The following is a 12,892-nucleotide window of genomic DNA, read 5'->3' on the forward strand; positions in this document are numbered from 1 at the left end:
GCAAAGAAATCGTAGTGGAAGATAATGTAGTCAGAGAATTTGATGACGAAACGTATTACATGTGTTACTCGTCATATAATACAGAGACTGAACTTTTTTTCTTCCTTGGTTAATGGTTACATCGTGCTGGCGTCATAATTAGTTATATGTTTTTCCATTTAGTACGACAGATATACTGCTTGGCAATTTCTAAGCAACAAGTGGACTGGAATAATCACGGGCAATGATGGACGACATGATACACAGTACTTACGTGAAAGAGATGGAGTGGCATATTCATAATGAAAAATGGTACGGACTTCACGACATGGGGAAGCAGGATAACAGGCATAAATAATGTTCATGTTTAACACAGGTCACACGGCCAACATAAAGTTCGATATCGGACTCTCAGTAAGGAATATGTCGTCCTTGGGCAATAATACACATTTTGCATCTGTTACTCATGATGGCTACAGAACTAGTGAGGAGTCCTTGGGGGATATTGTGCCATTCCTTTCTCAAGGCGGTTTTCGGTTCTTTCCCGGTTCGGGGAGGTGGTGTCTGTTGAGAAACATAATGCCAGAGCATCCCAGGCATGCTCTATAGAGTTTAGATCCGGAAAGTACGCAGGACAATCCATAAGTTCAATATCTTGACTTTCCAGTGCATCAGACACCTCGACGGTGCTGTGTGGTCTGGCGTTGTCACCGACAAAGAGCAAGTCGGGACCTGCTGCATCACTAAGCAGACGGACATGATCTGGAACAATCCCCGTGCTTTACAGCTGTCCTGTAAGACTACCCCGCACAAGGATATGCAGCGGTGTTCGGCCGTTGTGCATATTGCCTCCTCACACCATAACGCCCAGGCCGTGCCTATGACGTTCATGAACATTCTGTGGTGTGTTACTTGTTTCCCTCTCTCTCCACACTAACCAGTGGCCAGAATCATTTTCTGACCCAACCAACGTGTTCCCTGTAGCAACGACCTCTTCCTCGACGATGGCATGACTGAAGTCGGTTGCATTTAAAAAGCTTCCATTCACAGAGACGCGGGTACCGGTAGTGGCTTCCGGGTCTGCAGCGATTTGCCTAAGAGTGAGACATCTGTTCATTTTCCCCACTGGGGCAACGTATCGATCCTCTTGTGGTGTGGTGGTCCGGCTGCAACCACAGCGTACTTTCGCATAGCATCTTCATCTTCAGTGGCCTTTGACACTTTGACCGGCTTCTAGCATTCCAACTTCTCGTCCACGATCGTAGGCACTTAGATGATGTCTTGAAGACGTGCTGCCGTACCACGTGGAATATCGCGCTTATCGGTTCCACAACAACCTTCGTCAGACACTGAGCTGCATGTACTGTCGAATTTATATAGAGCGTGCGTGCTCAGGCTTCGCTGCAGTTAATACGTCCCGACCTCTACATCTCCTTCTACTGTTATTGGCTGGACGTTCCGCAGCATTTGCCGGTTGTGCCCATAGACCATAAATAACAGAGACCGCGCATGTCCTTATCTCTGCCGTGTTAACTCTTGAAACCAACATCTAAGTCACGCGACTCAGGGCAGAAAGCCAATCCTGTCATTACGCGCTGTGTGAAGTGGAGCTGACAGTCACAGTTTCTCTCATGTATAGCTGATATCAAGCATTGATTTTGACAAATCATTGAACTGTAGTACTACTCTTACACATACAGCAGCGCAGTTAGCCTAGTTTCTACGAAATTCCTGATAATAATGCTGTGGTTATCGTTTTTACATGTAGTCAAGTTGAAATGTATTGAAAGTTCTTCTAACAAGCGACAGAATCACTGTTCTTTAGTGAATACTTTTTTTTTTTTGCACTTGAATTCTGTAGTTCTCCGCATCCATAGAAGTGCAAGACAAAATAACAATTTCGAACGCAGCATTAGTTTTTTAACGATTCCACAAGAATATGTGGGAAATGCTTGAGTAAGCTTCAGTAAGAAAGGAAATTCGTTTATGTGCCTAATGTCAGGTATTTACCCAAAATAAACAAGTATGTTTCCTGAATTTTGCTTAACACAGTAGAGATACCGAAACGATGTCAAGGTAAGAAGCGTAATATATCAAAAAACGGTGATTATACTAATGTAGTGAGCTAGATGTTAACGATATGTCGTCTCAAAATCTTAGTTATTCACGAGGTTTTACATCCAAGGATCAACATCAATATTAACTTTCGACTTATGGAAATACCTCTTCAAGTATTTTAAAGTAATTCACTTACCCAACTGGGATTTTCGTCACTTTACCTAATCTGTAGACTACAAAACAACTGTATACTCTGAGCATATGTGAAGGTCATTACTTCTGCATCTAATAGAAAGCACAACATTTGATCTGTAACAAAAATGTCGTAAATTGTGCACTATAAATGCTTAACCCTCTAACGGTAAGGCTGGGGTTGGATCCGACCCCAGAGAGTCTGTTTTGTTTATAACTCCCCACTCCCTTTTCTGAGAGCGCTGTGGTTCCAGCTACCCTACCAGCCAATCGTCCCGAGAACGCTGAGGAGGCCGCGTCAGTCTGGTGAGTGACCTGCTGCTTCCCTCTCTATCCGAAACCTACATTACCCGCGCTCGGGTTGGATCCGACCCCACCTTACTGTTTACTTCACACTTATTAGTTTCTTTTGTGGGGAGGATTCAACCCCATATTGATGTTTATATTACATCTAAGTTTTGTTTTCTCTTCTAGTATCTTACTAAAATGGCACATCAACTCCTTAGAACTCCTGAGGAGATATACAACGAGTTTCTCCGACAGGAGGCTGAGCCAGAGGATGGCGACAATATCGATGCAGAAAACTGTTCAGAAACCGAGGATGATGTATTATTTAATACTGATGACGAGGAGCATGTATTTCATTGTGCGGCAGGAGCAGTCGAGTTTGATAATTCTCAGTCAGATGTAGATGATGAGAGAAATTTTGAGCTAGGTAAAGACTTAGAGACAATATGGACCAACAAACCCATCCATTCAAAATTTTCTAGGAGACCAGCGTCCAATGTTATTACTCATCTCCCTGGTCCACGTGGGGAAGCAAGGGAGGTCACTAGTGAATTGGAAATATTTTTATTATTTATAGATTCGAAAATTATAGAAAAAATTGTTTTGCACACAAGTCTTGAAATCGAGAAATCTAGGCATATGTACAATACGGTCCAGTGGTTTCATTCACCAACTGAGAGCGTTGAAATAAAAGGGTTGATGGGCCTTCTCTTCATGAGTGGTGTCCTAAAAAATTCTATGCTCTGTGTAGATGAGGTGTTCTCAGCAACCTATGGACCTCCGGTATTCCGTTGCACTATGTGCAAGATAAGGTTTGCATTTCTTCTAGAAAACCTTCGCTTCGATGATAAAGCCACCAAAGAGGCCAGAAAAATCAACGACAACTTTGCGGCTTTCAGAGAAGTGTGGGACATGTTTGAATCTAACAGTGAAAAAAAATTATAGTCCATCTGAATATGTCACAGTAGATGAGACTCTACTGAGTTTTCGGGGTGCCTGTCCATTCAAAACGTATATCCCATCGAAACCCGACAAATATGGGTTACGTCACTATGCGACGCAAGGACATTCTATTTTTTGCGTGGCATTCCATACAGTGACAAGGACAACAGAATAAAGAAGAGACCTGGAGATTTGCCTTTACCTGCCCAGTATGTTTTGCGCCTGACGGAATCTATCAGGGGTTCTAATAGAAACATTACAGCGGACAATTGGTTCTCCTCACTGGAGGTGACTGACGCCCTCCTCCAAAAGAAACTCACATTTGTAGGTACACTGAGGAGGAACAAACCGCAAATACCACCATCAATGCTGCTTTCCGCTCCAGTAGGCTCTTCAACATTTATGCATCAGGACGACAAAACTGTGGTGTCATTTACCCCCATGAAAAATAAAAAAGTTTTACTGATATCGTCTATGCACTTCTCTGGAGAGATAAATGAAAAATCAAATAAGCCTGAAATTGTGGAGTTCTACAGTCTAACTTAAGTAGGGGTCGATGTATTAGATATGCTTTGCCACAGCAGGACCACAAAAAGAAAATCGAGAAGATGGCCCATGCGGTACTTTTATGCTATTTTAGACATCGCTGCTATAAATAGTTTTATCATTTACAAAAGCAATAGCAAAATGGACAGCTTTTCAAATGACGTGAGAATATCATTTCTCATAAATCTTGCGCTCTCCTTGACAAAACCTCTTATGGAAAAGAGTTCGAATAACACACATCTTCCCCGTGAGCTCCGTTCGTCTATTGGAAAACTTTTAGAAAAAGAACCAATCGAATTAGACAAGCCTACCCAAGCACAGCCACTAAAGAAAAGAAGATGTGATTTTTGTGACAGATCAAAAGATAGGAAGGGGAATGATTTTTGTAGTAAGTGTAATCGTTCTATATGTGGGGAGACAAAGTTTTTATATGCCCTGGCTGTAAAGAAACTGAGATGTGATAAATTGTGCGAAATATGTATTTTCAGGGCTGTATGTGATCGTTTCCCGGATAACATTATACATTTATTATTTATTCCTATTACATTATGTGTACAAAGACATTTATTATTGAGAACTTTATATTTCGAAACTGCTGACACTATAATTATTTTCTACAAGTAGTAAGAGATGTTTCTCATTTAGTTCCTATCTTTAGAAATTCTAAAGCACTCAAATTCCTAGTTGATGACTGAATCTATTGATTTTTACTATGTTTTCAATAAATTTATAGAGAATATTTCTATTAAGGTATTTTTTGCAATCAAGTTCCTATTTTTTTCCAAAGTACTTTATGTTCTTACTTATTGACTGTAAAAATTAAAAAAAAAACATGTTATAAGAAATATTATATGTGTTTAATTGATAGTAAAACTTTTTCCCATTATTCATTTTTTATTTTACCCCGAAAAATCGATATTTGGAGGGTGGGGTCTGATCCAACCCCACCTTACCGTTTATGTCAGGAAACTTCACCTTGCCGTTAGAGGGTTAATGACTTGCTTGGCTTAGTGCCCCGAGTCACGTGACTTAGATGTTGGTTTCAGTAAAATGACGTCATGTGTAGTCTATGGTATCTATGGTGTGGTGTCACCGCCAGACACCACACTTGCTAGGTGGTAGCCTTTAAATCGGCCGCGGTCAGTTAGTATACTTCGGACCCGCGTGTCGCCGCTATCAGTGATTGCAAACCGAGCGCCGCCACACGGCAGGTCTAGTCTAGAGAGACTCCCTAGCACTCGCCCCAGTTGTACAGCCGACTTTGCTAGCGATGGTTCGCTGTCTACATACGCTCTCAATTGCCGAGACGACAGTTTAGCATAGCCTTCAGCTATGTCATTTGCTACGACCTAGCAAGGCGCCATATTCAATTACTATTCTGAACAGATAATATTGTGAATCATGTACCGTCAAGGGCGACGTTCATCATTAATGGCTCTGAGCACTATGGGACTTAACACCTATGGTCATCAGTCCCCTAGAACTTAGAACTACTTAAACCTAACTAACCTAAGGACATCACACAACATCCAGTCATCACGAGGCCATCATTAATGGATTAAAGTTAAGCATCAAACTAATTACGTCCGCTCTCTGAATTCTAATTCCTTGTCATGTTCCAGACCTCACGCCAGTATAATTCTTCCCTCCTCACGCCAACCTGCGTGAGCTAAAACGCGTGCATTTCGGCCTCCTCTAGTAACACGGTGTTGGCTCTTCTGCCAACACAACATATGGTCTATGATTGTACCATACCAATTGGCAGTTGTTCCTTAGCAGGTGTCGGTCATGCCGTAGCAATTGCCAAGTGATGTAATTAGTCAGTCAACTCTTAACGAAAGCTATCAGGCGAACAATGTTCTCAATTTTCGGTTTATCTAGAAAACTGAAATCAGTGTTGATATTTCAAGCTGCGCACTATAAGCATCGTCAGTTGACAAATTGCTACGAATCCCGAAACTGCTGCGCTGTCGTTTTGTATATCAGTAAATAATGAATCAAAAATCACACTAGGCATTAAAATAGTTTTGTAGAGCATCACCACTATGTCGTAAGATTAACACAACTGCGAACAACACTCACGTTCATATCCTTGGCGAGCTGTATGTCTATCTCGTACTTGTGGTAGGAGTCACACGCCACGTCGCCATTGCTGCCATCAGTGGTTATGTTGGGAATTGTGTGGAACATGCGGTCGAAAATGCCCTCACCCTTGCCTGCAACACAGATTGATCAACAGTTAAAAGATGGTACAAAGGATAAATAATAAGTACGGATAATTATTTTTGCCCTCCATCCACCAACTTCCATTAAATACCACTCTGCATGGAATCCTCGTGAATGTATCTTAGGATACTGGCGGTTAGCAAAACCTAATATAAAACCTTAGAATGAGAATAGTATTTGATTTACTAAATGACCTCGGATAGAGGAGTATTTGTGGATAACTATTTGCTCTCCAGAAAAGTACTTACGTACCATTGTTCTGATGACTTTTGTCACCTCCCTGAGCCTTGATAATTCATCTACATCTACATGCATAGTCCGCAAGCCACCGTATCGTGCGTAGCGGTCGGCAGCCTGTGCCACTACTAGTCAGCAATTAAACGATTGTGCAAAGGAAAAATAATAAGTACTAGTAATTATTTTTGTTCTCCATCCGCCAGCTTACATTAAAGAACACTCTGCATGAATTCTTCGCACATATTTCTCAGGATGCTGAGGGTTAGCGAAACCTATCATAAAATCTTTAGAATGATAGTAGTATTTGGTTTACTGATTGAACTCGGCCGGAGGAGTATTGCTGGATGAAATGTATGCTCACCAGAAAAGAACTTAGGTACCATTGTTCTGATAACATTTGTGACCCCCTTGAGCCTCGATAATTCCTGTGAAGTGCGGAAAATTTGTATGTAAGGAAACCACACCACAAAAATTCGTGTGCGTTTGGCACGTTAAGTGACTATCGACTCTGACGTTGTTTCAGGTCCTACTGAAGATTTTCACATAGGTTAAAGTTTTCTGTAGCAGCCCCGAGGTTTGATTGCTCCTGAAACTTCCTCACAGCAATTAGCCAAAGATTTAGACAGATGGATATGAAAATCGGCATCTTAGATGACGGATTTGGTAATGGAAAAGAAAATTGAAAATTTGTGGTAAGTTACTATGGGACCAAACTGCTAAGGTTATCGGTCCCTAGGCCTACATATTACTCAATCTAACTTAAACTAACGACACCAAACACACACCCATGCTCGAGGGACGACTCGAACCTGCGACGGGGGTAGCCGCGCGATCCGTGGCAAGGAGCCTTAGACCGCACGATTTGGTAATGTTACGATCATTGTTAACATGACAAGGAATTCTGATAAACTATGTTGTCCAGCAGTTCGATGTAGCCTTTATGACACGGTGATCTTGTCGCCTGGACCCGGTAACCCAATTCCACGTCATTAAAACATCGGAATGCCTCCCGCACCTTGCAGTATTGGCAGCCAATAAAGTTACTCCAGAAGACTTTCTATCGTTTGCGAGTAACACGATGCCGTGAATCCATCGCATACTCGAAAATATTTTCAAAGAAATACGTTTTCAGTCTTTCAGAATCAGTTGTCAGTATATCTTCCTTCTCCTTTCTGCCATCAATTATCTCCGGTTGTTTATTTAGTTTTATTTCTCGATGAAGAGGGTGGATAGTTGTATATTCCATGTTTATCAACTTCGCTATATTCACTTACTGAAAAAATTTTAGTGAGAAGTATGATCGCCTTCACAAGTTGCACACGAGAATGGTCTTTCACCACATTCCTGTCTTTGAAGAAAAAAGATCAAGTTGGTGGTTAAGCGTTGGTAATGCTGAATGTTTCAGATGACGGAGACAAAGAGTTCTTACCGCCTTCATTCCAGGCGCCCTCCACCTGGTAGGACGCGGTGGCAGCTGCGAAGATGAAGTCCTTGGGGAATTTGTTGGGAGGTCCTCGTGCTCCAGGTCTTCCCGGGCGACCCAGGACACCGGCTGCCAGAAGCAAGAGCAAGCACACGGAGGACCTCATCTTCATCGTTGTGATCTGCTTGTGTGTGTGCCGTTTTATATTCTACTTCTCTGGCTAATCTAGCTGTAAGACGAGCTTCCAGTGAGATTTGAGTACTCAATGTCGACTAAAGGATCACAGAAATTTTTGGCTGGGCGTGGGTGTGACCTTCGTAACATCTTGTTTGTAGTCCGCTTTTGTGGCACGAGATGCGTGTTTGGTGAGCTCGAACGTTAAAGCAAAAGTAAGCAAACTCTGTTTTTGTTACGGCGACGAGAATTATGGTGTAAGATAAGCCCAGCGAATAATTTCCCCCGGTGTTTGCTTCAAACGGCAGTTTATCTGCCGCGAGGTGTTTTGCACAGTCACTGGACCTGCCTTACGTTTCCTTATCTCTTGGTAAAGCGCGTTAATCTCCCAGAGCGTAGGCAGTGGCTGAGCTCATACGACGCGATAAAAGACGTCGAAAAGACACGCCTCCTTTCTCAAAAATTAGTTCAAATTGCTCTGAGCACTAGGGGACTAAACATCTATGGTCATCAGTCCCCTAGAACTTAGAACTACTTAAACCTCACTAACCTAAGGACATTACACAACACCCAGTCATCACGAGGCAGAGAAAATCCCTGACCCCGCCGGGAATCGAACCCGGGAACCCGGGCGCGGGAAGCGAGAACGCTACCGCACGACCACGAGCTACGGACGCCTCCATTCTTTCAGCCGCTCCTCCACAGAGGCTGCGGTGACTGACCTGTCAGTTTATCATCAGTTTTCATGCGTTTTCATCGGTTCCTGGGTGTATACGTTTCCACCACAGACTGCTTCTACCCGCATAGTTCAGCTGCGGTAAACAGCGGTGAAGAATAGTGTAGAGTGGTCAATCTTTTCTACTGGATAAAAATTCAAATAAGAATTTAGTTTTGGAAAGTTTTGAAGGTCTGATATTTTTGTTTGTTCTACGTAGTAGGCACACGTTTTTACTATAAGTAAATAACCGTTAAATTCTGTGAACCCCACAAGAAATCTGATTTTGAAATGAAATAATCCCTGACTCTGTTGCAGTTAGGTACTGAAACAGTTTCAGTGGCGATAAGTGAAAATTTGTGCCGAACTGGGACTCGAACCCGGATTTTCCGTTTCTTGCGACTGGTCGGCTTGACCACCTCGGCTATCCGGACACGATTCCGGTCCCATCCAAATTCCCATCTCGTCACACATTAAAGACGTAGCGCCCTCTCTCCGCCATTGCTCACCAGCATTCGCTGGAGTCCGGCAAGAGTGTAGCACAGAGAGTGCATAGGCAGCGAAGAGATCTTATGTTTTCTCAGTCGTCTACTTTCCAACCGAATGGGTCACGAGCTCTAGAGAGGCGCTGCAGGCGATGTCGTACTGTTACCCAAGGTACTCGCGTCGGTCATCTGCTGCAATAGCCCATTAACTTCAAATTTCGCCGCACTCTTCTAACGGATACATTTATCGTACATCCCACATTGATTTCTGAGGTTATTTCACGCTGTGTTTCTTGTCTGTATCATTTTGCTCAGCCCCTTCTTGGCTGAGCCATGAATTCTGCTAGTAGTGCCTCTTTCAGCATAATTTTTCTTCATCTCGTGGCGGTAGTGCGTGGCAGACCATACCTCTTGCCAGCATCTCTGATCAAAAACTTGTCTTCTTCAATGAGAGCGACGATTTTATCTCGAACTCAAAGCTCCCAGTCAGCCATTGCAACTGACTGCCGACATTGTTATTTCTGCTTACCGCTCTTATGCTGATGTCTGGGGAGAAAGTAAACATGTCGGTCTCAAAAGGAGCGGCAGTGGTGATATACGTGCTGCTTTAAGTGTGCCTGTAAACCTCTGTGGCTACAGGCAGTAGAGGCCGCGTAGACCGAGACAGATAAACTTTTCCAGGGGTCATTGTTTTGAATCCCATCCATGACACGGACGATTTTGTCTTGAGTTTATGTTCGTCCATGCCTGCCTGCGTTTGTCCCCGAGCAAAAATTTGTGAATTACTTCTTTATAGACTTGCTTGAATTTGAAGAAATAATTGATGATTGTTCTGTAAAGTTGTTAAATGCCAGTAGTGAGCGGCTATAGCAGGCAAATGTGTGAGTCTGACGTTTTTAAAAGATGTATATATGAATAAAGAGAAAATGTTTTCCTGGCCATCCTCCCGTTGCAGATGGAATTAAGGCGGAGGTCACTAATTCGAAATTGGTCCTAGGCTGAACCACTGTAACAAGCATGCGTCCAGCATCGATTTCTTAAGCAAAAGGAAAAAGCACCAGGTGTACTTCAAATAGCTACAGCAGACATATAAATGTATCGTATGTCACGTTGTTGTTGGTTCGCCTGAATATCGTGCATTTACTGGGTCCAGAGATCGAGTCTAGGGATAGAGTTTTGACATTCCAAGTTTCTATCCATCACACGCGTTGATATTTAATCCACAATTGCCAATTTCCATTCCCATAGTCAACTATGAGGTGAATTTGTCTAGCTTTAACAATACATGTTGCTGCCGCTTAATAGTTGTCGTGTGAATGCAGGATACGTAGAAACTCTTGAATGTTCCAGATATGTGACACCCGTTGATGGTAAGTCAATTCACCTGGATATTTCAGATGTTTGCTGAATCCTGCGCACCTGCAGCTAGGCTTGTATTGGAATACAGGCTATTTAGTCGAAGAAAGTTTCTATAAACACCTTCGAGATCATCAGTATGACAAGAGAGATAGATTTATCGGATCAATATGGTATGTCTTACATAAGTTGTAAATAACTTTGACAGCACCTCAGTTACAGTCATCCATCACCAAGTGCATTTTACTGTTAAGCGGAGGGCAACGGTTCGAATTGAACCCAGGGCACGAGTATTGACATCAAGCAGTGTATTCGTTTGTTCATCTATGATTGTGTGTTATGATTGTTACTAGTAATTAGAGTTCCACTATTGTTCAAAGTCTTCCCACGAGTTCTTCCACTGCTCTGTGTCTCATATTGCCGTGATTGTCCATCAGAAGACTGCAGATCCTTTCGCCATCGTCTTCCTCGTCTTCCTCTTCTCGTTGTTCCTTTTTGGGGCTGTTAGTCTGTTAATTCTTTGCTAAATAATCGCAAGGGTAATCCACACAATACGCAGTGTCTCAGAATTTACTTTCAAGTCACACGCCTTCTACGACTAAAAACTGAATAACGTTGCAAACCCCATGAAGAAATTGGAGACTTTTTTACTACAGAAAAGTTTTTGGAAATACATTTTTCAGCGTTGGATCATACGCAAGCATGGTAATGGAAAGTGAAATAACAGTTCGGCACAGGTAACGGATGAGATTTGTTGGTATATAGTCGAGCATTGTGATGCAACATTTTGCTTAACTAGGCTAGCGACTGGAAGATACAGCGAATCACAAATTTTACTATTTTCATTCCTCCGATGTTTAGTCTGTGTTCAGTGAACCATACGGAGCTTAAAACCATTACTTGTTCTTACGTCACTACTCGAGGTGCAAACGTCTGAGTTCAAAAATTTCTGAAAGTTTTTAATTGTGACCATATTTTTGTTCTAGTAGTCTGGGGTAGATTTATTAGGCTACAGTTAAGATTTTTTGACAGTTAGGTGATCCAGCAACGTTGTGCTACTAATCCGATAATATTTTCCATTCGTGAGAGCTTAAATGGCTGTACGTAAGCGCTTAAGTACTCGACACATCCTTACTCATTCGCTCTTGGTCGAATTATTCTGTCGTTAATTTGCTGAAAAATTGTAGCAACTGCATTAAACAGTTAGGGATGTTAAGTATTAGGTGCAGCTGTAATAACTTACAATATTTCTTACGCTGAATAAGTAATGGTATTATGTTCTCTTCTGTCTTTTAAGAATATCTGTCCAAATGTTGCTATTGTGATTGAATATTTTCTCTGACGTAAGACACCTCATCTTTCTTGACTATAGCTACTTGAAGAAAATTATGTGAGTTATAACGAAGCCGATATGCAGTAAGGGCAGCTATTTCATTTTTTTCCACACCCTATTTCAAGGCCGGCCGAAGTGGCCGTGCGGTTAAAGGCGCTGCAGTCTGGAACCGCAAGACCGCTACGGTCGCAGGTTCGAATCCTGCCTCGGGCATGGATGTTTGTGATGTTCTTAGGTTAGTTAGGTTTAACTAGTTCTAAGTTCTAAGGGACTAATGACCTCAGCAGTTGAGTCCCATAGTGCTCAGAGCTATTTGAACCAACCCTATTTCAAAATTTGGGTAAACACTGACCGAAATATCGCACTCTTTTTCGTTCTAGTGAATTCGCACAAACGATAGAAAAATGCAAACAAATAGCTTTCAGCTCTGCACCTCCAGATTACCGTTTCACTCTCCCATCCATTACGCCACGAGGAAGAGATGTGAGCGCAGTCTCTTTGAATACATGGCTCCATATGCTCGCAGAAGGTAAGTTTGTGGCTTTAATCTTCATTCAAAAACGTGCTAAGTTATCATTTCAAGTACCAAAAGAGGAATGTGAGCGTCTTTAAAAAAATAAAAAACTTGTTGGTAAAATTGGTCTTCCAATCTTTATTAGCCTGAAAGGTAGATAGTGAGCCCTTAGAAGTAGATTCTTAGATACTTTTGAATCTCTGTGTAGCATATTTATTGGCATCCAGGTGCTGTCGCTGCGATTCGAATGTTCAGTGAGGTCCATAATCTGTGTCGTAAAGTAAGCAATCCTTACCACGTAGGGCATAGGTGAATACACAGTGAGCGTCGGATATCTCGGATTTTGTCAAATGAATACGTGGTTGGAGACCGTGGCTGTTAAATGAAACAGATTGTTTATGATGTACAGCAACCAGCCACAAAC

The 12,892-nt window shown here is 42.2% G+C and overlaps 1 protein-coding gene across 1 annotated transcript in view; it reads right to left on the reverse strand.

The window, feature by feature from the left end:
- Positions 1-8,063, reverse strand: part of LOC126199535 (myrosinase 1-like) — a 28,028-nt gene extending 19,965 nt beyond the window's left edge. Inside the window, exons 1-2 of the mRNA XM_049936456.1 lie at positions 7,898-8,063; positions 6,088-6,221 (exon numbers count right to left, since the gene is read on the reverse strand). Of these exons, the coding sequence (XP_049792413.1) occupies positions 6,088-6,221; positions 7,898-8,063 (300 nt within the window). The remainder of the gene's footprint in view (positions 1-6,087; positions 6,222-7,897) is intronic.
- Positions 8,064-12,892: the final 4,829 nt, after the last annotated feature.

The sequence above is a fragment of the Schistocerca nitens genome, chromosome 8 (assembly GCF_023898315.1).
Source record: "Schistocerca nitens isolate TAMUIC-IGC-003100 chromosome 8, iqSchNite1.1, whole genome shotgun sequence".
In the NCBI taxonomy this organism is placed as follows: domain Eukaryota; kingdom Metazoa; phylum Arthropoda; class Insecta; order Orthoptera; family Acrididae; genus Schistocerca; species Schistocerca nitens.